The sequence below is a fragment of the Hippichthys cyanospilos genome, chromosome 7, assembly GCF_059441005.1.
Source record: "Hippichthys cyanospilos isolate Australia breed blue-spotted pipefish chromosome 7, RoL_Hcya_1.0, whole genome shotgun sequence".
Lineage (NCBI taxonomy): Eukaryota > Metazoa > Chordata > Actinopteri > Syngnathiformes > Syngnathidae > Hippichthys > Hippichthys cyanospilos.
The window spans coordinates 21904680-21931656 of record NC_142375.1 but is presented as its reverse complement, the minus strand read 5'-3'; the positions used below and the strand labels follow the sequence as shown (position 1 = coordinate 21931656).

General features: G+C 44.7%; 1 protein-coding gene across 1 annotated transcript; it reads right to left on the bottom strand.

The window, feature by feature from the left end:
- Nucleotides 1-300: 300 nt before the first annotated feature.
- On the bottom strand, nucleotides 301-26977 carry frem3 (Fras1 related extracellular matrix 3). Its single transcript, XM_088419590.1, has 24 exons — nucleotides 21982-26977; nucleotides 20783-20872; nucleotides 13911-14057; nucleotides 13583-13813; nucleotides 13064-13189; nucleotides 12352-12603; nucleotides 10385-10534; nucleotides 10113-10322; nucleotides 9186-9383; nucleotides 8265-8429; nucleotides 8005-8187; nucleotides 7052-7182; nucleotides 6176-6334; nucleotides 5302-5605; nucleotides 5097-5228; nucleotides 4068-4399; nucleotides 3690-3882; nucleotides 2943-3047; nucleotides 2571-2698; nucleotides 2292-2426; nucleotides 2082-2208; nucleotides 1817-2004; nucleotides 1578-1724; nucleotides 301-831 (listed from the first exon to the last, which is right to left on the bottom strand). Exons 1-24 carry the CDS (start codon nucleotides 26975-26977, stop codon nucleotides 301-303), a joined length of 9360 nt encoding a protein of 3119 aa, XP_088275716.1.

The following is a 26977-nucleotide window of genomic DNA, read 5'->3' as shown; positions in this document are numbered from 1 at the left end:
TAAATCCTACTGATAATTGTAATCAATATAAGAAGACAAATCCTTTAGTTTCATTTTATCTCAGTGAAGATGCTTTCTTTGCCAGTGGTCTCTTATATTTTTCCATAGCTTGTATTTTCATATTTTTCAGCAGTTTAGATAAAAAAAAAAATCAGGGCCTCAGAAAACTTGCCAAGGGCGGTGGCGGTGCCCTGTCTAGTGGTTCTGTTTTCAGCGCTACCCAAATTGGGAAATGAAGGCGACTATTATAGTCAGTCGATGCGGGCGAGCGTCGGATGGGGGCCCCCCCCACTCCACCATTTAGACTTCGGAACTATCCGAGCTGCCCCACATCCTGGTGGAGCTTCGGTTGTAGGCGGAGGAAGACGAGCTGGCGTAGGGGGGGAACTGGTTCTTTTCCTTCTTTTTGCGCCGCAATAGGAGTACCACGGCGGCGGCGATCAGACAGGCCAGGACGATAAGACCCACCAGGCCCACAATCATGGAAAGAGTGTAGCTGTCCTGCGCCGCTCCGCCGGAGCTCCCCACCAGGGGCCGCTCTAGGGCAGACTCGCGCTCTAAGCTCGGGGACCAGGGCTGGCGCTGGCTCACCACCGTGCGGTCGGCCCGGTCCAGAGCGATGTGCTGAATGTTTGTGCCGCGGTTGTTTTCCGCGCCGATTTCCTGAGCGACGGCGGGGCCGGACGCGACGGGGGCGGCGCGCCGTTGACGTCGTGGGGCAGAGGACAGGCTGTGGTGGAGGTATTCCACGCTGCGTTTGCCGCGGTTGGCGTTTTCTCGGGAGCGCACGGTGTAAATGGTGTGGATGTACCATTCTCGGCCTGCAGCCACCTGCAAGTCACGCAAACATCTTTATATTGCTTATTTTCTTGTGGAAAATATTTATGAATATTACAGTAGGTTATTTCTTTTTGCTCGTGTTAGCTGAGGTTGTTACGGCATTATTATCATTAAAAGAAGCGAGCAGACTGACCCACTGACCGAGTCCATCCTTGTTCACACACAGGAATTCTACTAAAACGGAGAGGATCATGTAAAAGTTATGATGTCTTCAGCCAATTCAATAAGAGTGGCAAGGTAAGAAATCGAGTGCTCGGTTAGAGAACACAAAAATGAATTACGTTTGACTCGTTTCTTAATTCCGGTCTTTTGGCAAATACTATCATAAACTTGGTGAAACACGGATGCTGCGCAACTTTGGGTATTTAGGTTAAAGGGAATTCAAGTCGACTCGCAAGGAAAAGGAAAAACAACTGCTTGGAGCAGGTTACACTAGTGCTACGTTCGCTGACTGCTCACAATGTGGGAAATCTGTAACACACTTAACTTGTATAACAAATGTATAATTTACGAATATGAACCCAAGAAAATATGAAGAATTTAGGAAGAGAAGATTTTTTTCCATTTTGCTATAAATCTTACATTGTTTCCACAGTGTTGGTTTGTCGTCTACACGGTAGCATAGAAAATACCCAAATTTGAGCATTCTGAATGAATAAATAAGATTGCATATTTTTAGAGTCAATTTTTGCGACACGATGGTAAGAAATAACCGATTAAGAGAGATTCATGTGAACCTGAAAGAGTGGCGAGGAGGAGAGTGTGAAACCATCAGATCCTGGTTGTTTGACCAAAGGCAGCGCTCCAGCCGTGTCGTAGGCCAGTGTAGCCTTGAATTCAATGTCGCCGAATGCCGTCGCCTGAGTCTCTGGCTGGGCCTTGTCCTGCAAAGTAACACAATCAAATTAATTTTTATTATTAGCAGCATTGCAAACAATTGGGCTGAAATTGGGCTGAAATTTTGAAAGAGTCTTACCAGGATCTTGAATCTGTACAGCAGAGATGGGGAATCGGCCAGGCAGCCGTACTCCCTATCGGTGGGGCTGTATTTGGGAACATAACCGTCGGCTCCAGTGCAAAGGAACACCTTCTCAATACTGCAGGAGAAAGAGTCGCCCAAGTTCTGGACCGGATCCACCATGACGCGGCCATAAATCGACGAGCCTAAAAAGACCCGACGTGTTCATTCTGAGACTCGTAGCTGCAAGCTGAGTGGCATCCTCTCGGTGGCAGTGTTGTACCTTCTGAAAAGGCGGTATCGGTGCCTTCCCCAAAGCCCATCGAGCCATCAGACAACCACAGCTCCTTCTTGGACAGGAGGAACATCTGCGTGTTGAGGCTGAACTCGGCCGCTACTGGGTCGCTCACCTGAACGGAACGACCCCCATCGGAAATCAAATTTTTACAGTCTCCGCAAAGGTCAAAGGGAATTGGGTTAAACGACAAGTCACCTGCTGGAATCGAATGTCTATATCGAAAGTCAGAGGCTCCCTCGGATGACACACTGGTGGGATGCTGAATTCTCCGTTGGGTGAAGCGATACAGGGAACCAGTTTCACCGTGTACGTCCCAGAGTAATCACGCACCTAAACGGTATGCAGAATCATTTTTTTTACTTTTACTTACTTACTTTACTTACTTACTTTTACTTTACTTTTTTTTTCATAAAAACCACATGCAGACCACAACTGCTTCTAGAACATTTTAAATAATTCTGATTTACAACTTACAGCAAAGTCAGAGACAAAACTCCACTGTTGCATGGGCTGGTTGTGGGTGGGCTCGGTTCTGACCAGGGCCAAGGTGAACGTCAAGCCGGGGTGGTCAGCGCATATCACCATGGAAGACACGCCGGTCCCTAAAAATCCGTCGTATAGCATTAAAACGCACATATTTATAGACTTGACCTTTTATATGATTTTGACCTCTTGGACTGTAAACGCTTGGTGACATTTGCTCGAATGACACCTGGTACGTTGACGCCGGAAACCCCCTCTACTCTCCACCCCACAAGTGTGGAACTCCAGAAATAACCCAAGAGAGGATGTGGGGTAACCCAATAGGAGACTGCATTTATAGAGCGACCGCGCTCCATGTCTTACCTGGGTGACTCATAACAAACTGTCCCCTGAAGCGAGCCTCCGTCTTGAAGTTGACCACCAGACGGCCCTCCTCGTTTATGCGCATGCTGGTGGGATACATGGCTCCTGCGCAGGTTTTAAATAACGTTAAAGCAATTAAACAAAAAGCTGGAATGCCTTAAAGCTAGTCTTCCTCTAAGGGGCGAACACTGGCGAGAGTCTACGAAGGTAGCGTCACTTTCGATCTTCTACGGGGTTCGTTCAAGGTCGCTACAAGGTTGCCAGAGGTCGGTCGATGTTGATTTTGAACAATTTGAAATTTTGAACAATTTCCTTGCGACAACCCGTGAGGATAAAAGGTCCTTTGAGTTCCTTTAGAGTTCGTATAAGGTCATCAGAGGTCTCGAAGGTTGCCACATGTTAGCCAGATGTCGATCTCGGCATCTCTGCTGACCTTGAACAAAACCCTGTTAGAGGTTGTGAGAAGTTGCAAGGAAATTTTGAAATTAAAGAACATTTGTTGAACATGTTGCACCAAGAGAAATGACAGGTGACCTCTTGCAAACATATTCAAAATTCCCTAGGGACAAGATCTTGTCGCAAGGAAATTTTGAACATGTTCAAAAATCAAGACCACTAGCAATCTGGCAACCTTGCATCGACCTTTGGTGACCTTGTAGTGACCTCTGGGGGCCTTGAACAAACCTACTCGCCACCGTTCGCACCTCAGCGGTGATAGGGGCTCGGGGCATCGTCTGGTCTCATTACCTTGCAGCTCTGATTCAGGCGGGCTCCCGATGCCCTCCTGCCAGAGGATGGCGGTATCGTACACGAAGGTGAGCTTGAGCTCCGACTGGAGGTCAAAGTGCTGCCAGCCGCCCACAGCCACGGGGGAGTGGAAGACGTAAGATACAAAAAGGGGCACGCGCAGGGTGAGGTAGGACTGAACCAAGTTGAGCACCTGGGAAAACATAGTAGGGGGCTCAAGTCAGACTCAGAATGAACTACAACCAAATGTCTTACGGGTACCTAAAAGATTGGCTGGGAACATTTTTCCGGCTTCACTTCTTTGGTTTTTGCACGGTCCCAGATTGGTGGGAATGACTTTTTCTACTCCCTAACATCCTGCCAATATTTTTGTCATACCTGTCCGTCGGTGCCAATGGAGCCACCGCAGTCATTCAGCAACTCCGACATGTCGTAGAAGCTGGTGAACTCCCAGAGGCAGGCCTCCAGGTTGAGGTTCCGGTAGAAGCGAAGAGAGTTGGAGGAGCGCATTGCGCTGCTGTACTGATAAGGTGATGTTTCGCCGATGATTTCTGGGTTTTTGGTGGCGTCGGTGATAAAGCCGTGGCCCGTCTGAATTTCGTTGAAATCCAGCAAGTTGGAGCAGCGATGGTTTCCCACACGGGTGCCGTCGGGACTTAGGGTGAGCTCAAAGTTGGACATCGGTCTGGTGGAAATCACTGGCAACATGCCTGTTAGAAGTACAAATACTTTGGTGAAAAAAGATTGGTAAAAGAAGATTTATTTATTTACGTTGTGACGTCGTCTTGCGACTCGAGTATTTTTGGCATCCGGATGTACTATAGAAAAACCCAATATCGGCTTTTCAGATTAAAATATAGATTTTTTGCTTGGTGAGAACAATTATAAACACAGAAGGTGTATGATACAACACATTCGAGTCAGGATGATTTGTCAAAAAGCGATCAGTAGGAACAGCAAATGCATCATGCTGTTGGCATTTATGTGCGCAGTCATTTATGTTACGTCAACGCGCCAGCCTATGTGGAGCATTTCAGTCAAACATTGGCAACAGGTGCCATTTGTCAATGATTGTGTACTTAAGTCATTGTTAGAACCGGCAATTGTTTGCAGTTTCAGAAAAACGTAGTGTTGTTTGTATCGGGAGCGGGAAGCAACGGTTGCAGTCGAAAGACTAGTCAAGCTGTTATGCTGCGATTTGCTATAACAACTTCAAAATAAAAGTATATATCAGGACAAGTTTTATTTTTATGTTGTCATAGCATTTCCGACATGTTTTAATGTCATGCAAAGCATTCAGAGTTGTGCAGTTTGGTGCAGTTCGATATTTGTCATTATCCCCCTGATTACGGTCACTGGTTATTTATTTATTTTTTTGATGCACCGTCCAAGAATTTATTGGCTCACCATCCATATGGGGCATGTTTATAGTGAGCTTAATGAGGTTGGGGAAGTCCGGGTCATCCGGGCCCGTGTAGCGGATCTTTGCTGAGAAGGGTTCAGCTCCGACGGTACCCTGAATCCGCGGTTGACACATGCCTGCAAAGAAGTTAAGGTTGATGAAGGAGATGCCCTCCGAACCAGGGCTACGTTCGTCATGCTGTTTACGTACCTTCCTCCGTACTGATCACAACGATAGGACTGGAAAGCTCCAGACCAGCGTCCCCGTTGGCATTGAAGGCCCTGGCAGCGCACTGGATTCTGGAGCCGGCTTGGAAATAGATGGAATCCAAGGTGATGGATTTAGTGTTGGTAAAGAAAGTGTTGGTGTCCACCTCCCTCATAGGACTGGTCACACCATCGGACCCTGTGGGGGCGCTGACCAGCCAGCGGTACTGGGTGAGCGTGTCGTTGATGCTCTCCGCCGAGCAAATGGAACCGGTTTTGTCAAAGTCGTTGTATTTAGGGTTGCAGGCCTACAAGATAAGAAGACAGTGGTTTCTTGATTGTTGCGTAGGTTTGGATAGTTAACCGGGAGGAATTTTGGAAATATTGAGGGAAATTGCATGCCTGTTCTGTCTTAGCGGTATTGATCAGTAGCATGTGTGTTCACCAGACCATCAGGCTCGTGAGCTAGTCATACTAGCAATTTAGCAGGTATCTTAGCAGTATCTTAATTATTGAGTAGGGTTGGAAAGTAAACCTGGAGTAGTAAACCTTGCTCTATTGATCTGTAGGCATTGGTCTCAAACTCTAGTCCTCTAGGAATTGTACCCTGCATGTTTTCCACATTTCTCAGCCCAACGCACCTAATTTAAATGATCAGCTCATCTGCGAGCTCTGCAGTAGCTTAACGATCCGAAAACATGGACTCAGGTGTGTTTGTGAGAGAAGCATTGAAAACATGCGGAGTATCGGACCTCAAGGACTGGAGTCTGAAACCTACGTCTTTGAGCATTCTCATTGGGTCGTTCAGAAACAACAACAAACCGGCTAGCAATGTCTTGATTTGGTAATACTCAAAAAAAAGGGGGTGTCACACTTACCGTCACGCACACCACTGGGTAGCCATTGATCGGGTTGGGGCTGTCTTTGGTTTTGGACGTGTCGTCGTACATGAGCAGTGAAACGACGTGGGGCACCGCCGGGAAAGTGACGTCCGCAACGCTGTCCATCTCCTCGATGTACACGATGGCTTTGTTCATCTGGAGGGAGCATACAGTAACTTCAACTCAATGAAATGGCGATGAAATGCAATATCAATTCAAGAATATCGGCATTTTAAAAAAAATAAGCTGGTCGATAATAAATTATTTTAAAAGTCTGTGAACTTTAAGTAAAATTTTCAGATGACATGACATTTTACTGACCTTGGGAAGAATGCGCTTTTTTAGAATGAAAGAATAAGTGTTTTTTTTTCTTTTACATTTTTCAGTATTTTTTACTTTGGGGAATTCCCTGAATTTTTTGTTCAAATTTAGTTAGTGAATGAACGTGTGCTCAACGACATTTCGATAGTTTAACTGAATTTTTTTTTTAATGAATAAATAAAATACATACAAAACATAATCTGGTAAGACAAAACAATACGATACAACATTATAATTACAGTGTAATATGTCTGCGTATTCTAATTGTTCCATATTTAATGTAGCACCAGGTGTCTATTTTTATTAGATTTTTTTTTTTTTTTTTTTTACAAAGACTTTGCAGCCTTGAATGGAACTTGGGTCAGAATTTAGCTGCTCTATTTCTGCGCAGTGGCTTACATTCTGTTTTTAGCTCCATCTAATGTTAAGCACCCTACCCCACCTTCTGTCTCATTCCAAAGCTTTTTATAAGGTATAGTGGTACAGGCCCGCTGACAGCAATGCCAGCTGTTGCTGGGCTATTTTCGCACATTTGTAGCTAAGCGCCATCACCTGTATCTCTGCCACCATGTTGTCATCTGGCTTCATGTGCACAGTGAAGGCTTCCCTCATCTCTCGCTCGCCGTCGTAAAGGATCTCGATCTCCACCAAATGCTCCGTGTCGCCCTCTTTGAACTCCACGTCTACGAAAAATGATGTCGTGTCAAACGTTTTGGACATGCGCAATTATGCGGTGTTCCACGGCTCTCCGCCATTATGCTTGCGTTTTTGTTTTAAACTGCAAAATCCATCTTTTTTTGTGCGCTTTTCGTTTTGTTTTTGCAATACCTTATTCATATATTTGCAATTCAATTGTCACAATTTACTGCGTTGTCCCATATTCCGAAAGTGCTGCTAGAAAGCTCAACTCACGATGGACTACATTTCCCATGATTCATTCACACAGACGCACGAATGATCGTATTTTCCGCACGGCACATCGTATCATTAGGCGCAGTCTCGATTATGGGATTTATTTCTATACTTAACCCAAACATAGGATACACCGTATTAAAAGGGACATGCTCAAACATACGTTTGGAAATAAAAAGGAACGTACAGTAGAACTCCTCAACAACAAAATCATATGAGAAAAATCTGAGATTTTTCACAACAGGGGACTTTTCACTATAGCTATGATGTAACCATAAAAAAACATGTTGTGGAATCTACAATCTGATACTGAAGTTAAAAACAATACCATCCAATATAAAAAAGAAAATTGCCAAATCTAAGGAAGCATTCATTTTCATATTTACATCAATTTCTTGCATAATTTCAGGCTAAAAATGCATTGTAATGCATTGCATTACTCTCATTTGTAATGAGTGAAAATTACTATTTTTTGTGTGTAATATATTACACTACCGCGTTACAGCAAAAAGCAATGCATTATAGTAATTACATTACTTATGTAATGCATTACTCCCAATACTGGCAAATGTGGAAATTTGGGGGGGTCTCACCTTCCGACAGTGGATTGTAGTCCTCCCCGGAGGTTGCCGAGCCGTCCTTGGTGTGCACCCTGACCACTGACAGTTTGGATGTGTCGCCCGATCGCAGGATGGGGATCTTAACGAGGGCAATGTCACCTTTCACCTGCGGCTCTCGCACACTATACTTGATCTCAGAGAAACGAATGATGGGCTCTGAAACAGAAAATAGGGAGATCCGCAAGCGAGCCCACAGATCGAGGGTCCGGTTCACGCGGTTTTCGGTGACGTACTATCTTTGTTGTCCGTGATTTTGATCAGGGCCTCTTTCTGTTCGCCGATCGAGGCCCCGTACGGCGACGTGCTCTTGGGCGTTCCCAGGACCAGCCGGAACTCTTCGTCCTCCTCGTGAACTGAGTCGTCCTCCAGCTTCACCGTGCAAGGCTTCTCCGTCTCGCCTTTGTGGAGGTATGGGAACATTATGCTGAGCAATATATGTTGCGACTGTGCTTTGACGAGACAATTTTGCATCAGGGTACCGTAAAATATTACACGATACAATACGAAATGCTGGAATGCAGTACTCTATGATTTAATACTTCAATATAATACAATGTGATGCAGTATGATACTATAAAAATATAATATTATAAAAAGATTTACGATAAAATATTACATTATGATACTAACCGATTTGACGTTGAAGTAATCCATCGTGATGTACAAATTATGACCATACAACTGTGCGAAATTGCGAGTACCGATATCAAAAAACGGTATCGGGCTGATAACGATCGAGGATCTCAACGATCATCAGAATTTATACATCCGAAAAAAAATTAATTGCTGTTGATTTCATGATTTTTTAAAGAAAATGCTATAATCGAATAGATAGGTATTTTTTTAAAGTGATCTGTCTATTTTTGGGGGAAGGGAAGTTTTGAGTATCAAGTATGAGTGGTAGTACCACGATGACTACTCAGAAGTTGAGTACTTATGCTGTACTCCGTACAGTATACGGTATTGAAGATTCTAAAAAACACAGTGTGGTATGGATACATTATGATATGATAGCTGTCATATGATGCAATGATGCATTCAAATATTATCTCATTATGATATACCCTTTGTGTGTGTGTATTTTATTTCCAAAATCAACGTCATAGTAATCAGTACTCAATATATATTCAAGCACGGTACAAGGTTGATGGTACCTGGTAGAAAGGTGATGACGGATGCGTCGATGTTGGGTCTCTCGCTGTAGTCCATCATCACCTGAGCGGTGCTCTGTCGGGTATAGCAGCGCACCGTGGATCTGAGGCCGATGTCTCCGCTGCGGTACACGATCGCCGTGACTTCCCCGTCGGCCTCGTCCACCGTGTAGCGACCCTCCTTGAATTGGACTTTTGGCACTGTTACCACAGCAACAAAGAGTCAGAGCAGGATATCACCATTCACATGGTCTGATGTAAGTCAGACCTTGCCAGGTTTAGAACCTCTTGGATGTAAAGTAGAATTTACTTTGAATCGGACGAAACAAAAGCTGGGCGGGGAAGAGGGAAGTCCTGCTATGATAATCAGTCCGCTTTTGTCTAGTTCTAGAGACATCAGACAATATTTTCACTCAAGCGGCTGAAATTCTGAGCATTTGGACAATTTTAGGTCTATAAATGACTAAATGCTTGCCTGAAATAAAATAATTAAATAACCGATTAGATTATTAGTGTCGAACACCTTTTTTCAAGTTTAATGTAATTACCATAACTAGCTTAAATGTCACCAGTAAATAGTAAGTGTTGTACTTATGTCTTGTAAATCACCAATCCAGAATTTTGCCATTTGTTCAAAACCTTTTAGCTGATTTGAAAATCATCCATTTTTAAAATGACAAAATCACCTAATTCATTCGATATTTTTTTTTTGTTTTAAACAGCCTCATTTCTTTTAAATCTGTGATGATAAGACACAATAACCACAGCATCATTTTTCATCGATCATAAAATAAACCCTCAAGAACTGGTTTTCTAATTTAGCGTCAGTTTAGCTCACAGATATAGTTGTTTAAAGATTAGCTAAGGTTTTACATCTCATCGGTTACAAGGAGGTGACCAATCTGGGTTAAAGTTCCCAAGACCACCTACCGTCGGTGGTTGTATCATTGATGGTGATGGTGGTCTTGCTAGGTTCTCCAAGTACAGCATTCATGGGCATCATTAACACCAGGTCAAAAGTCTCCAGTCCCTCCAGCTCAGGCTGACCCAGGTCGTCCAAGATAGTCACCCTGAACGTCTGCATGGTTACTCCAGGGGCAAAGTCCAGGTTACGGCTGATGCCCACGTAGTCCAGTCCGGCTGCGTAAATCAGAAACCCGTGAGGTGTCGTCATAGTAACGCAACATTATAAAGTGTCCTACCTTCAGCCGAGACGGGCTCGCTTTTCCTGGAGCGAACGGTCACGGTGGCCGTCTTTGAGAGATCGGTCCCCGTCCTCCACACCTTCACCTCAACGTAACCCGAACTCTCATCCACCATGTAGTCCAGCTCGCCAAAGTACAGTGACGGCTCTGCAGAACCGCAGGGAATATTTGAAACATATTTATCATCATAAGAATCCTTTTCCAGCTGTCACATGCTAGCCGTAAAAATAACAGTTTTCGGCAAACGAGGTGTTTGCATTTCACACGGGAAGTCGGGTCTTTGCTTACTTCAGTAGATTTTCAATGCACCTGTGAGAAGATCGTGAGGGTATTTCACACGTGAGCAAACGCCGTTCATCTCGCTGTTCGATGATGGAGGAACTAATTAGCGAGGAAGGGGAGGGAGCCATGGAATTCCAACTCCGGGAACAGCAATTCATCTCTCTTCACTTGTGTATAAGGCAAATGGTCTTCACACTAACAATTTTCTCAGAAGATCTGTTGATAAACTGATAACCCTTCGCCCTGACTGTTTGCAGTACTTCTCAACTTTTTTTTAACGATATAGCCCCCTTTTTTTTTGTGTACAAGAATGTGGTGCCATCCATATGGGATCTAACAAACAACATTTGTAGCGGTATCGCTACGCCGTGGTGGCGAAGTGACAATGGAAGCATCGGTAAAATAGAACGATTATAGTTTGGTAACAACTACTGTATATCTGGTAATAACTCAATGTCAATATGAGCAACCTTTCAACCTGTTCAACTGTAAACACACAAAAGAAACAGGTAAAGCTTACTTCATCAGGTCATTCCCCATCTACCAATCCCAATCTCAATATTGATCCATATATAAGGCGCACCTGATTATAAGGCGCAGCATCAGCTTTTTAAAAAAATTAGGGCTTTTTCCTTATAGTGCGGAAAATACGACAAAACTACAAAATGTGCATATTGGCATCTGCACAGTTGCGTATAAAACAAATCTAATATTCTGATTAAGTCAGAATATTGCGCTGATTATGACAAAGCACCATAACTCCTTCCTTGGTGCAGGCAAAAGGATGCGATCTGTATTCGTAGAATACACAGTGCCGATGAGTTCACACGAGGAGGAAGCGGCGTTCCTGAAAGCCAACATAAGCACCTGTCTATTCTTATCTTGTTCCGACACGCTGAACGTGCATACGTCAAAGCGGTAGCTGGGAATGAAAATAATCCAGGGATTGCGGTTGGGATGCCGCCTGAGCACCTTTCAAGTTCATTAATTGCGTCTGGATCTCAAAATAGCAAAATGGGAGCTTTATGGGATCACAGGCAGTCGCCACACTGAATTTGAGATTGAAATTGTATCATTACATAAAGTTGTATATGTCCTACACCGTAGGCGCAGTCTTGATTATGGGTCTGTACTTAACCCATACTTTATTGAAAGGTGCACGCTCAAGCAGGGTCGGCCACCAAATGGAACGGACGTAATGTTCTCTGAATTGTTTACCCATTCCAGCGGACGCACTGTGCGTAATGTTCTCAGATTGGTTTTATATCTCCGAGAATTCGCACTGTACAAATGATGTAATGTTCTCTGGTTTATCGCGACCCGAATCCGTACTGTACGTAATACGTAATGTTCTCTCGACTGCACCTATCACATAATGTTCTCTGATTAGTTTATCGCTGCTAGCTTACCGTGTGTCTTCCTTCCCTTACGTCTCTTTTTCAGTCAGTCAAGCAGAGGTTTTACCAAAGTCGCACAATAACGTCGTTACAAATTTGGGGACTCAGCGCACACAAAGGCGCATCAGGTTGTAGGGCGCAGTGTCAAGTTTTGAGAACAAAGAGCATACGGTATCTAGAAATGTTTGCCCTTAGAGTTGGAGCTACCGTTTACCGTGCCATAGCAAACTGAGTCAAACCGTACCGCGTCTGGATATGTAAAACTGTACAGTCCTGAACACTCACCGTCATCGCTGTCAGCCAAGATAGTGACCTTGGCGGAGGGGAAGGAAGCACCCACCCGACCCCCAACGGGCATGCTGAGGGTGACGTTGAAGCTCTCCTCATCTTCATACAGGGAGTCGTCGATGATGATGATGCTGCATAGCTTCTCACGCTCGTCCTTGTCAAAACGTAGCACACTTGTGTGGTCCTCGGCCCGCGTGATGTAGTCCGAGTAGGACAACACCGAGGTGGGGATGGTGCCCGTGGCCGTACCTTAAAGAAGGAGATGAATTATTAACACATACATGCTCATATGATTACATAAAGGCAACACTATTTATAAATGTTTTCATTGAATCATCTTTCTTTATATTGTCTCTGGAAGCATCTGGAAAGCACAAAGGCTCCTGTCCATGCTACTACGCTTGATATACTTGGGCTTAGGTAAAGAAATCCCAGAAAAACAACAACAAAGTATTGTTTTGTTTAAATTTGAATTTTTTCAAAACAGGAAAAGGAAACAGGAAGTCACAGTATTTCAAAGAAAGTAAGGTTGTCATTGTCGGGAGTTGAACTGAAGTTCAGTCTAAAGTACGTAACATATTGTACAATTAGAACTTGTCATTTTCTGTCATAAATTCAAAAGTATCGAGGCATACAAATTTCATTCACAGAATTCCCATAAAGCTCTACTGCCATATTCGAAGAGTAAAGTTGTGGGCGGGAATTTTACTTTGGTGAGTGGAGCAGACGACCATGAGTTCTTGGCTGGCGTCTCCGGAACGTCGGACTGGCACCAGCAGTTCTCCAATATCCTCCTCAATTTTGAACTCAGCTTGAGAGATGAACACAGTCGACTCTGTTTTGAGAAGGACAAGTCGATGGTTGTCCCATGTCTCTCCAAAGCGCATACAATATCCTTTTAGTAATTTCTTTCCAAAGTTCAAAATCTCTCGCTTTCACAAAGGTTTATGAACCCCGGTCAAGTTTATAAATTACCGTAACATCCATACTAATTTACGATTGCTCACATTATACGGTATGTTAGCATTAAGCTAGCAAAATTTTACGGTTTGTTGACATTTTACCGTTTTAAAATATACTGTACAATGTTTGTTCGGTTCCTCGCTGATGTTGTATGAAGTCTCCCATTTCTGGACAGCGAGAGAGAATGAACGCTTATGGAATACTACTCTCTCATGGAATTTCGTAATCGGACATTTCCGAATTCCATGTATTCCTGCAACATTACCGTCTCCCGGGTCCACAATTTCCACAGTTGCGACATCTGGGAACTCCAGCACGGCCATAACCGGGTCGGAGAGTTGTATCTGGAAGTTTTCCGATGTTTCAAACTCCTGGTCGGTGAAGATCTTCACCTTCCAGGAAGCCAAGGTCTGACCCGGGTTGAATTGGACCTGCTTCTGGGATTTTCCGCGGAAGTCTTTGTCCTTCTCGGCCGTGCCGTCCTTAGTGGCAATGCCTATGAGAAACGCATTTGGGAGTGAGTTCATATTCAGGTTTCGCTCGGGTATGGTCAGCTCTAGTTAAAGACTGGGTTTCCGATTCGTGATACTTACTGACAAACGACGTTTCCCCCAAGTATCCTCTGCGTTTGAGTGTCACCTCCAGGAATTTGGCGTCTTCATCAACAAGGTAGTACTCCCTCTCCAGCGAGATCCAGGCCCAGTTGAGACGGAACGGCTGAGGCTTCAGTTTGTTTCCGCCTGTAGAATAAAAAACTCATAAAAGCCACCCTATGAGGCTACAGTGGATCTCCCCCATACGAAATTAATCCGTTCCAGGGATTGTAAGGCGAACTCTTCGGATGGCGGCCAATAGAAACCTAAAGAAATTAGCTAATGCATGTAAAACCCCAAGTAAAAACATCAAAATTGTATGTACGTATTAAAATTAGTAATAAAGTGCTACATATATATAATATACATGTATACAATTAAATAACACCATAAATAAAAAAATATATAAAGGAGAAATGACATTTTATTGACCTTTGAGTGATGTTTACTTAATCTACTTAAGATACCAGCCAAAATCCCTAGCAAGGGTAGCCTAGCCTAGCCTAGCCTTCTGCATATTTCTGAATTATCTCAAGGTTAGTTTCCATGCTAATCATCTTCTCTCTTCTACCTTTAACATCACTAGCAATCTTGGGAGCCATGGCTAAGCTATTCAAGTTTGAATTAAGCACTAAGCACAACAAATATGATATTGTAAGCACTCAGACGAGATCAAGTCTTTAGCAAGTCAGCATCTTAGTGACACCGTGACGCCGACCAATAGCAGACCAGCATCTTAGTGACTTGTTGCAGGCCAGGGAGTTTTGACACCAACAGAAAATAAGAGCAATAGGGACCTGAAACGCCTGAAGAGGGAGGCAAAACAACATAAAAACAGCCAACCCAGTGGGTAATGAAAGTTTTTGATACCGTAAAGTCGGAAAAAAGCCATAAAGAGGGGACGAAAATCTTCGTGGGAAAAAAAAAACCTAAACCAGGGACGCAGTAACCCGGGGGTCCACTGTACTTGGAATTACACTGAATTAGGGCAGTTTTTGATCGAATGTAATCACTATTATTTTTCCTTATATGGTCGTGGGAAGCATTGTTATAGCATATCGACTAATGCCATGTCATGACACTTGAGATACTTGGGCTTGAGTAAAGAGATCCCAAAAAACAGCAGTAAAGTATAATTTTTTGACCATTTCGGTTTTCTTCCATATTATTCCCCCGTATTTTAGCCAAGGGATCGCACACTCCTGCCATTGTGATAATTAAGCGGTCATGCCATGTTGAACTTTGACATGTTGTCACCATCTGGGTGAAATTTCAGCTCCCTCGTGTCTTCTTTCAACACTTTTTCTTTGCTGTGAAATGCCTTTGATAGAAAAAGTCAAAGTATTGGATGAAATGCAGCATCAAGGTTAACTGCAGTGTGTTGTTAAATTGGAGAGAAATAATGACAGTATTATTTGGACAGTCTTACCAAATTCTTGCAATTTAATGCCAATTTCTGACTTTTTTTTTTTTTTTAGCTACAGGGCTTTCCCTTTTGAGAGGAAACACCTGAAACTGTCATGACTCACAGAGTAATCCTCGGAAGAAAATATTTCAGATTATCTGCCCTATCTGCAGGAACAAAAAAAAAAACTCGGTGGGATGACTAGGTGAGCAAGCTTTTACTTTTGATGTGAAATGGGTCACGGTCAGTGGCGTCTTTGCCTCCGCGAGGTTAGGTGGGGGTCGTCTCGCTTTAGTTGCGCATGGCTGCTCAAGCTGACAATGGACCGTTTGAACCAGCGGACGACTGATGACCGCCGCTGAGGCTCCTTCATGAGTTTTGGATTATGAAGAGCGAACACGCTGTAGTGCTTTTGGTTAAATATATACATAGTCTTTGCACATACAAATCTTGTTTTAAGAAATGTTTTGAAAACTTTCGAGACCAAGTGCGACAAAAACTTTACCAGCGTAACGTAGTAAATTATTAAAGAAAACAATTCTCATATCCTGAGAAGAAAAATAACAAACCATTACATGAATAAAGCTAGTCACTATTGAGACAGTTAACGTCAATAACGCTGTGAAAATGCAACATGACATCAATAAAAACAAAAAATGTGGGACATTTGGTCATAATTACCGTAAATTGCAACATTCATTTAAAGAAATCCCCACAATTTTGTATTATGAAGAAATATGAAATAGAAAGAGACTTAGGTGTCATTTTACGAGCGATTTTTTTTTCATGTCGTAATAAGCCAACGTAATAAAAAAAAAAAAAAATCAACAAAAACTGGATAGTGTTTTTTTTTTTTTAAAGAGGAACATATTTTGTAAAGTAATTTTACAAGAAGAAAATTGTAGTTTTGCCATAGTTAAAAAGCTTGAACTTTCCAAAATAAAATCCCCAAAAGGATGTCATTTTACAAGCAAAAAGCAGAAACTTTTTGGAGTTTTTCCCCCCAAATAAGATGGCTTTGGCCTTCATTGTGCCAAGTGATGTCAAGCGTGTACCCGCGTGGGCATTGCGGAAGGCCGCGGCCATTCTGCTACGCGACCGAGCAGGACGAAAACGCTGAAGGGGCGGGGCGGGAACGTCTGGAAAGTGGGACCGGTTCATCAAAGGCCGCGTTTCTCGGGTGGCATTCCCACATGGCCCCAAGGGGCACCTTTGATTGAGCCCCACCAACTCTGCCTAGCAACAGGTGGCCATCACTTTGTCACATCACCAAAACTTTGGTCCGGTCCCAGCCAAACTACAATGTGGAGTGACAGCTGTACCCAAAGACCCCATGCAGCGTGGGTGGGCCACTTCTTTTTAGGGGGACCCCCCCTTTTTTCCCGTGACTTCTTTTGTGGTGTTCAAGTCGAAGTTGATCGTTCCGGTGATAGAATTCCCACCAGAATTTCCTATTAAGCTTGCTAGCTGTATATGCTAAAATGCTAACTTATGTATTACAGGAATATGGCTCAAAATAAGCCAACATCCTTCAATGTGTTCCCCTTTCCACTCGATTAATGTAATACAGTACATTATCTCAAATAACATGGACATGAATTGCCTTGGTACAATTTTCATTTCAAGTAAACCCCAGCAACATGTCATGGCGAAAAATCTCATCACTTATCGCAGGAAGACTATGTCGTCCTGAAATCAAGTTCAATTCCTAATTACGCAAATTAAGGATGCATTGACAATGTTAGCAGCTAGAAATGCTAGCAGTGGCAAGCATCACTAGAAGCTCGCGGCGTTATAGGCTAGTCGCTCTTAACTGCTCCATATAGGCTGGAGAGATTCGCCGTATTACTTTGCAAAGGCAGTTTAATAGAAGTAAAGGACTCATTCTCGACATCATCGTCCATCTATTCTTTGAAGACTTACGTTCATTTTTGACCGCCTCGTCCGCCATTTTAATTGACCTACGAACTCTGCCTAGCAACAAGCAGAGCATGAGATTTTTTTTTTCAACTGTACAGAATCGTACATACATTTTCTTATAAATAACAAGATAATCATTAAAGAAATGTAACTAATGCGGTTCAGGCAGGGCTTCTCAGTGACAGGCTGGCGGGGGCCACGTGCCACATGAGAGCAGATAAGAATAACCCGGGGGGCATTCATCACGACGCCTCACCCTCAATAAATCACACCCGCAGAAAGTAGGGATGAAAGTTGAGCGTGGCAAGAGGGAAGAAAAGGTGAAGAAATGATGATGAAGTAGAAGATGAAGAAGAATGACGGCCCCGAGGTGGTCTTAGGAGCGATCGGCTTTGGGGAGGGGGACGACCCGATGGAGGGTGTGGGGGGGCTCTTTGAAAGGGGATCCCCACGGATAGTGCTCAACTTCCAGGCCCTGCTCCGTCTGCGGCCCTGGAGTCTGAAGTCTGGAAGGAAGTGCATTCCTATACTGGTTTTCCGTGATCACATGACACCCCTACGCCAACCCCTCTGAACCCACCTGAACCTTCTGCAGAACAAGACCCCAGCTAGACCAGAACTTCAGTGACAACTTCACAAGGAAATCTCATACAGTGTCCAAAGACCCGCGTTGAACAAATTTACTGTACAAATTTTGTAAATACTTTTAAAGGCGTAATAATTACTTATTCGTCAATATTATTATAACTTCGAGAACTCAAATTGTTCAGTGGCATTAGTTCTATCGATACATATGAAGGTTCAATTTAAAACCTACAATTTTTTTTTTTGAAATGGTATGTTCTGTCTTTGCAGCCTGTAAAGTGACGATGACACTTTAACTGGTCTCTACCGCCACCTACTGTCTTGAGGTGAAACAGGAGTCAACAAAGAATTTTCTGTTTGCTGACATAGTTTGACCGCTGCGAAAATCGTAGCAAAATCGATGTCATAAATCCTATTGAAACGCACGTCAAAAATTATAATTGTAATAGTTTGATATGGTCCAAAATTTGCATACGTAAACTCGCTCATCCAGCTGCAATGACAGAAATGTCCGAATCGTTGCATTTTAAAACTGTCCGTTTTAATCATCTGCTGGAAATTTCATCTCCCTAGCTTCTTTTTCCCCATTGAATTTTTTATGATGTCATAAAATATCCAAAGAATTTCCATAATTTGTCACATAAAACTACAAGGGTTAATTCAAGAAAACCAATTCAATTCAATTAAAAACAATGTAAAGAAATACATAAGATGTTCGACGTTGTAAAAGACTAATCCAAAATTAAAAATGAATTAAAATCAAACAAACGCTGGCTCGCTTGCTGATGTAGCGGCTCATAAATCTGCGTCTGGATTTGTTACTATCGTGTAGCAGCACAGATCCAAATGCGTGTAGGTCAGTGGCCTAAAGACGTGACACACTTTGGATCTTGAAGTTTTGAAGTGGAAGAACACCAAATTGCCTCAACATGTCCGTAAGGAAGACCTTTAGCCCGTGGCGCGTATTCGCAACTATTTACGACTTTCGCGGTACAAATTGCTCAAGGGCCATTACGCACACCTGCGCTAATGAAAATGCCACACTTAATAGTCGGAAGATACCGAAATGATTAAAGAGGAAATGTGTTTATCGGTTTAGGTTTATTTTTATGCCTAAAGTGTAACGAAATTCAATATTTAAGTATTTGAAATTTCAAGTTGTAGGCCTTTTTTCAATTTTTTTTTTAATTTAATCGAGCATATGAAGTGGAGAACATCCATCCATTTTATTTTATTTTTTTTTAGCAGTGCACAAGATTACGAGTTTTTCTCCAAACTAGTCATATCAACATGGCAACATTCAAAATTTTGAGCTACCTCCGTGTATTCTATATCATTTTAAAGGGAATTGCGTGTATCTGCTGAAAAATAAGCTTGTTAGAGAAAATGGCCGCCGCGTTGTTTCCTGTGGCGCGGCCCTTCAAAACAAGCGTTCACCTAGAAAATAAAATGCCGTGCAAGAGCAAAGTTTATCCGACGAAACGGGGGCAAAAAATTAATACAATACTTTGCAGTACGGTACATAAAGTAATCTATTTTTTTTAATTATTATTCATTTATTTATCATTAAATAAATAACCTGACCCACTGCGGTAGAAGATGGATGGATATTGATTATTTTTTAGTTATTATTTGTAAGGTGTTCAGACTTACACTGAAATTCGGGTTACATCGCTCCTTAAGAACCGATCCACGTCGTAAGTCCAGGACCCCCTGTTTATATTCCGAAGTATTAAGGTAACATTATATTATCGCTTAAATTTCGCGCTTAAAAATCTGAGATTTATTTTAAATCTTGACTGATGTCGCCTGAACTGGTTTGAGACTTGATCCATGTCTCGGGTCTTTTAAGCTTGCTGGCGAGACAAGATGACCTGGAACGTGTCCGTTCATGTCCGAAATACCTTCACCTGCTCCACTCTTTGCCTTTTTATCTCCCATCTGCCGGACGTGTGTGTTTATTTGCGTCAAGGCGTCCAATTATCTAGGTCTTTTTCTTCTACGCGCGTCCCTTGAATGTGCAATGCTACACCTGGTTCTTGCTACCTGCCCCCACCCATCTTTTTTCTCCCATGGCAGCCGTGAGGAAAAAAAAAATCTGTTCCAGCCATGAGCTAGTCAGTACTGCGCTAATATGCGCCGTTATTTTGTAGAGGCTAAAGAACACGTGACTAATTTACTGGCAGTCATCATGTGTTGCTGCACCATTTGTGTTCAAAGTGTAAAAAAAAGGTTCAAAACTCTTTGGGGAGGTCCAGAAAGGGAGAAGTTTTATATTCGCTGTATTTTTTATGTCGTAGTAGTTAATAGATTCCTTCTTACAGTGGGTACTATGAATGAGGGTTAGCAACAATTAGCGTCGGCGCTACAAAAACGTAAACAAATCAATTTGCTTGTAACTGACAAATTCCACTTTCAGTACAGCGCCGGCCTAAATTGTTTTGAAGGCGCGGCTAAAATAGCGAGGGCCACCTGTCACTTTTTAATGCTCAGCCTGTGCTATATATATGTAATCCATATAATTTATGTATGGATATTAATGCCATTTTAAAGGATTGAATTACAACATATAGAGAGGATACTGTTGCTCGTAAAGTCACTGCGCCAAATTTGAATCGCGCACGCAAAACACGTTATATTCATTGTATGCTTGTTTACGCCTTTAAATTCAAGATGGTAAAACCGTATGAGTTATAACCCGTATAAAACATATAAATCGTAGAGTCGAGCTTCTGAGTTGTTGTCACCTTTTTGGCTCGGGTGTCCCCCTTGACCCAACCCCCAACCCTACATGCTTTAAACCGGCCACCAGTGGACCTGAAAGTAAGACGGCGGTTCTATATCGGGTGTCAGTCTCGGCCAACTGCCCTAAGTCTTTGTGATGCAAACGCTTTGGTCCAGACTCAACTTTTACCCCCCCAAGAAATTCCATTTTGGAGGTAATGATTGAAATGTTCCTCACCGTTGTCCTCAATGGTGAAGTAGAAGATGTCGCTTGTGGCGTTGCTCCCGTCCAACAAGACGTAATTGATCTTCATGTCGTTGATGTCGGCTGTTGGCGGCACACAGAGGTTAGCGTGTCACTAGAAATACACAATATTAGAGAAGTAGGCCATATTACCGGGTTTTGGGTTACGTACCCCCGAGCGGAAATTTATAATATCACAAGGTGAGCCTCGGAGCAAATACTTCATCTCGCTCATTTGAGAAAAGATGTGTAATTTGGAGTTGCTTCACTGGGTCTAATGACCATCTCCTTGATTAGGACTTCATCTTTTTTTTGTTGTTGTAAATATTAAAGATTATTTAGCCATTCATATGGCTTGTAAAGCAGTCATTTAACCAAGTAGCATAAAGCATTTACGTAGCTCCACTGACTGTGTTTGCTTACGCTTATAAAGACGTAATGGCCAATTTATTATTATTTTTGTTGACATTAACTTATTCCACAATAAAAATCAGTCAAGTAGACAATTAAACGTTGTCTGTATAAAGCAGGGGTTTCAAAACCAGTTTAATCGTGGACCAAATTGTACCTTTTGACACTTGCCATTACGACTAGAGACGAGTCAAAACTGTTTCAAATTGTAGAGGGATTAATAACAAAAAAATGCTTGTTGTTTCCCCAAATACTTTTTTAAAGTTGAAGGCAACTTGCAAATTTGATATTTTAGTCAGAAACTTGAAGTCATAATTAGCATTTTACGGGGCCGCATAAAATGATGTGGCGGGCCGGATTTGGCCCCCGGGCCTTGAGTTTGACACCGGTTATCTAAAGTAAAAAAAACTGCTATGCCAAGGCTATGTGTTAAAGGTGATGAGGAAAATTAAAATTGTTTCCTCACTTCTAATGCTTCTAAAAAAGACGAATATTACTTTTTTTAATTAGCATTGAGGGCCATGTCAAAATGCATTTTTGTTCACGCCGCATGCCGCCAAATATGGATGGTGGAAAGCAAATGGCCGTCGTAGTTTGGACACCTTTGCAATAGATTACTTCAGTCCAGCTCTCTATATTTTTGAAAATCTTAAAAAAAAAAGAATTTACATTATTTGCAAACGTTGAACGTGATCGAGTCTTCAACAAACTTAAAGTATATCTTTGGAATAAACATCTGAGAGTCTTAGGCCAACATTTTTCGGAACTTTTAATGGTCATACCTTGCGTGAAAGTCCTGATGCTGTCGTTGCCCTTTGCGGAGTTCATGATGAAGCCGTGCCGCGGCGCCTCGGACACGGTGTACTTCAGGACGTCCTGCTGGCTGTCGCGGTCCTCCGATCGCAAGGATTTGCTGGTAATCAGGAAGCCGATGTGGCCCGAAGCTAGTAGCCTTAGCGAGCCCGCCGCCTTGTTGACCACGATCTGCGGCACGCCGTTGTCCACCGTGTTAATGCGAATGGTCATCATCTGCGGTTTGCGTGTCTCGTATATGGTGTCAGGGAACACGTAGAAGTCGGTGTGGGTGCCATCGGTGACGGTGAAGGAGAAGCTGTCCTCGCCGGTCTCGGTGCCGTCGTGCTTGTAGCTGATCAGGTTCTCGTTCAGGTCCTGCTTGGTGAAAGCCGTGATGGGCCGGGAGTTGTTGAAAAGCAGCTGCCCGTGCACCGGGACCTGCGTCACAACAAAACGTAGAAGGTGGTCCGGGGTGTCGCGATCCTCCACCGTCAGCTCAAACGGCGTGATGAGCCTGGCTTCACCCTCCTCCACAAAAAGTTTGCTGATCGTCAAAACGGGCTTCTTGTTGTCCACGTCGGTGATGGAGACCCGGAAGGTGCGAAAAACCGGGTTGAAGCCGTCCGTCACCTCAAACTCAAAGCTGTCCATCTTCATCTCATCGTCGGATGTGTGGATGTAGTAGATCTTGTTGCCGGCGAGTTGCAGTTGGGTGAAAGTAGAAATGGGAACGCCGGGGTAGTCCGTGCACTCCAGGTGACCTCGGCTCGGGGCCCGCGTGATGCTAAAGCTGAGAAACTCATCGGGGCTGTTGATATCGCTCGTGCTGAGGAGGTCGGTGGTCAGCGTGACTTTGCCGCCTTCCTTGAGCGTCACGCCCTTGTTGATGACATCAGGGAAGACCATATCGATGCCTCCGATATTGATGTAGAAGTAGCGATCAATGAGGGCATTGATGCCGTCTGTGACGTCAAACTTGAGCAGGTCTCTGATTCCTTCCTGTCCGGTGTGCACATACTGGATGAGCTGCTTGTCAACCTCGTCCTGCGTAAAGTTCATGCCGAAAGTGATATTACCAAGAACATTGCCAAACTTGCTGATGCGCTGAAGGTAGCCTTGGCCCGGACCGTAGCGTACGATGTACACCAGCGCGCTGTCTTCGGAGTCCAGATCGGTGGCCTTAAGAATCCGGTTGCTGATGACTTTAGTCTCGCCGATCTCGACCTCGAGTCCGTCATTAATCGCCATCCTGGGTGTCTCGTCATCGACCGGAATGACCATGATGAGCACTTTCTTCTCCACCGCGTGTTTCCCATCCGAGAGCCTTATCACGAAACCGTCCTCTTTGGTTTCCGAGTCGTCGTGCTCATAAACGATGTTCGAGGCTTCCTTTATCTGTTCCAGGTCAAATCTGTCCACCGGTACGGTGCCGGTGCTGAGTTGTTGGACTATGGTGCCATGTTTGGGGTTTTCGACAATCTCAAAGTACAAGTCGTCATCGGGGACGTCTGCGTCGGCCGCGTTTAGGATGGGTGTGTCGATGACCAAACTCATGCCCTCCATCACAATAAACTCTCGGATGAAGATTTCTGGCTTCTCGTCATTGGCCGGAATGATGACGATCGGGAAGAAGTGTCGTTCAGAGAAGTTAATGCCGTCTGAGCAGCGGAAGGTGAAACGATCCTCCACCGGTTCCACGCCTTGATGGATGCTTTGGACATAGTAAATATGCCCAATGGCAACATCCTTAATGCTAAAGGAAGTGATGGCCGTCCCCGTCCGGGATTTCTCCGAGCCAGGAGCTGGGGAGATATTCTCCACGTAGCCCGATGAGGGCTGGACGATGATCGTGCACAGGATGTCGTCGCTGTTTGTGTCAATGTCCTCAGCTTGGATTTGGTCGAGAGTGATGACGTTCTTTTCGCCTTCCAGCACGACAAACTGCCCCCCGACGCTAACAATTGGTGGGATGCTGTCGACAGGCAGGATGGTGACATGCACCGTCACTCCTTGGATCTTGTTGCCGCCGACCACCCACTGCTCAGACAAGTCGGACAGCGTGAGGTTGAACGAGTCGTGTGCTTTCACCGGTCCGATTTCCCCCGAAGTGTGCACATACACCACCGCGCCGTTGATGATGTCGGCTTGCGTGAACCTCTCAGCGGGGGCGCCATCGACCAGAATTTCACCCAACCTGGGCGGCTCCTCCACAATGAACATCAACATGAGGTCATCTGTGTCTTCGTCACGGCCCTGTATCACATTGCTGGTAATTTCCGTGGCCCCGTTTTCCAGCACGTCAATAGACGCGCCCACCACGCCGGCGGGAAGCATGATCTTCGGGATCTCGTCGTCCACCGGGTCCACGGTGATCTTGATGTTGATTGGCACCTCGTGGAAACCGTCACTTACATCCAGCTTGATGACGTCGTTGAGGGATTCCTCGCCGCTATGGATGTAAGCTATGCGGCCGTTTGCGATGTCTTGGAGCACAAACGTTTCGCCGTTTGACATGTCGATGCCCAAATACTGCAGCAGCCCATGTTTGGGAACCTGGCTCACCGTGAAGATGATATCGTCATCATCTGTATCAGTGTCTGTGGCATGCAGTTCTTTATTGGTGATGACGTACGTCCCTCTTTCCATGATACTGAACCCCGGGTTTGTAATAAAGGGGGGTTTATTGTCGACCGGCTGCAGGAAAATGGTGAAGAGACCGTCCGCGGTGTTTCCGGAAGTGTCTTCCACAATGAACGTGAACTGAGCCACTTTGGGAGTGATGCCGAGCTCCTGGTCGGGAGGCTTGTACGCCACCTTGTGATGGTTGACCTGGGCCTGCGTGAACTCCGTGATTACAACATCTGGGTTGTCTGTTAGCACAATGTCACCCAGAGCTACCGGGTTGTTTTCATCCGTGTCAGTCGGAGGCTTGGCGATGGTGTACTTCAGGTCTCGGTCCTCGGAGTCTAAGTCGCTGTAACATAAGAATAACTTCTTGAAGTATGTAAGTTCATACTCCTTGACCGTCATGTGAAGGCTGGTGCCGGGGCAGAGTTCCGGAGCCAGGTCGTCGACGGGGTGAATTTTAACTGTGAACGACTGCTCGCCGGATTGATTGGGTGGGTCGTTATCATCCTGGACACGGAAAACATACGGGTCGATGACGGTGGTGGTGCTGTGGCTTCCCGCGTGGCGGTAGAATAGTTTCCCATCCATGATGTCCTGCTGGAACCATTCGGTCACCACCTGCTCAAACATCTCATCCGTTGCGCTGAACTTCCACAGGGCGGGGTCGGAGGGGGGCTCTACTTGCCGGAGCAGGAACTCCCCTACAGCAGAGTAAGGCGGCTCCAGGATAAACTTAATAGTAGAGTCTTCAGAGTCGATGTCCGTGGCGCTCAGGATGAACGGGGAAATCTGCATGACTTCGTTCTTGAACAGTACCAGCCCGGTGTTCGCATTAATGATTGGTGGCTCATCATCTGTAGGGACGATCGTGATGGGAAACAAAAACTCGACTTCGTTCCGGCCGTCCGTCATGCGGAAAATTATGTTGTCGCTGTAAGTGTCACTTCCGTCATGCTGATACACGACTATTCCGGCGTCTAAATCAGACGGCGTGAAGAATTTCCTCCGAGTCCCAAGCACGCTCAGCTCTCCGTGCTTCAGGCCGTCAATTACCGTGATCCTCACATCTTCCAGGTTGTCTTCGTCACTGATCTCTAAATTCTGCGAGCTGGAAAGCGCTCTCGATTGCCCCTCGAACAAGAGCTGCCCTGTGTTTTTGGTGGCCACCGGGGCCATGGTGTTCATGGGCTTCACCACAATCATAAAAGCAAAAGTGTCAGATGTGGCACCATCCGTGTCAACAATTTCAAATTCCAGCTGGAAGATCCTCTCCACTTGGGAGTCATCCGAAGGCGGCTTGTAAGCTATTTTTAGGTCTTTTATGTCCCGCTGGTAAAAGGAGGTGATGGGCATATTCTGGTCATCCGTACTGATGATGTAGCCGTGGTCGGGGCCCAGCGGCGACGTGACATTAAAGATCAAGTCGTCCGGGTCCGACTCCACGTCTTCGGCAGCCAGCATATCGCCGGTGATGGCGGTCATCACAAACTGATCCACCTCCATCATCATCATGGACACAAAGCTAGGTTTCGGCCCGGTGTTTTCTGCGCCCTCCCTGATCCGAACCATCATTTGGAAATGCTCTTGTATTATCGTGTTACCGTCATTATCCTGCAGTTCTACCACCATGGGAATGTAGTCTCTGTTTGGTGAATCGGTCTTAGCCGTGTGCTTGTAACGAATTCCCATCTTCACAAATTCATCGCAGTCAACCATATTCCCGTTTGTGGGGTTATTAATAAGCGTTCCGTACCTGGGGAGACCACCGGCGCCGACCAGCGTGGCGATCTTGCACTGCGTGACACCGTCCTCGTAAGAAAATTCCAACGCCTTCTTGTCAATGGGACCGCTGTCGCCATTGAGCTTGTCCACATTGATGGGCATATTCCTGGTGAGGATCTCCAGCTGCTGGAAAACGACCTCCACCTCCAGCATGAACGGGATCACCACCGTGTCCGTCTGGGAGTCGTAGCGCAGCTGTAGCTTCACCCGGTCCGTGCTGGGGCTCCGCGATCCGTAATGGGTGTATTTCACTTCCTCGGGCGCAAAGGAACAAGGGAACTTCTTTGGGCTCAGCGTCCCCGGTCTCTGAGCCAGCGGATCATTGTCCAAAACCGTTATGTGGCAGCGATCCCCGGGCTGAACTTCTGTCACCAAGTCATTCAGGGGATCCAAAAAGACGGATTTCCCCAAGGGAACCCTTATCCCATTGTTGGCGACGATGATGTTGTCTTCATTAGGTCCGGTTTTGTAATGGTACAGGTGCGCTTGGTTAAAAGGCTCAGCCGAGGAGAGACACACACCAAGCACAAGCAGGAGGCACCTCCATTGTGAACTTTGCAGACTAGCTGCCAT

Excerpts from the sequence above, each read along its gene's own strand:
- frem3 (XM_088419590.1), bottom strand. The coding sequence starts at position 26,977 with ATGGCAGCTAGTCTGCAAAGTTCACAATGGAGGTGCCTCCTGCTTGTG. Across the intron at positions 6,335-7,051 it reads ACATGGTGGCAGAGATACAG|ATGAACAAAGCCATCGTGTA; the intron begins GTGATGGCGCTT and ends TGCTCCCTCCAG. Across the intron at positions 1,725-1,816 it reads TGTACAGATTCAAGATCCTG|GACAAGGCCCAGCCAGAGAC; the intron begins GTAAGACTCTTT and ends GTTACTTTGCAG.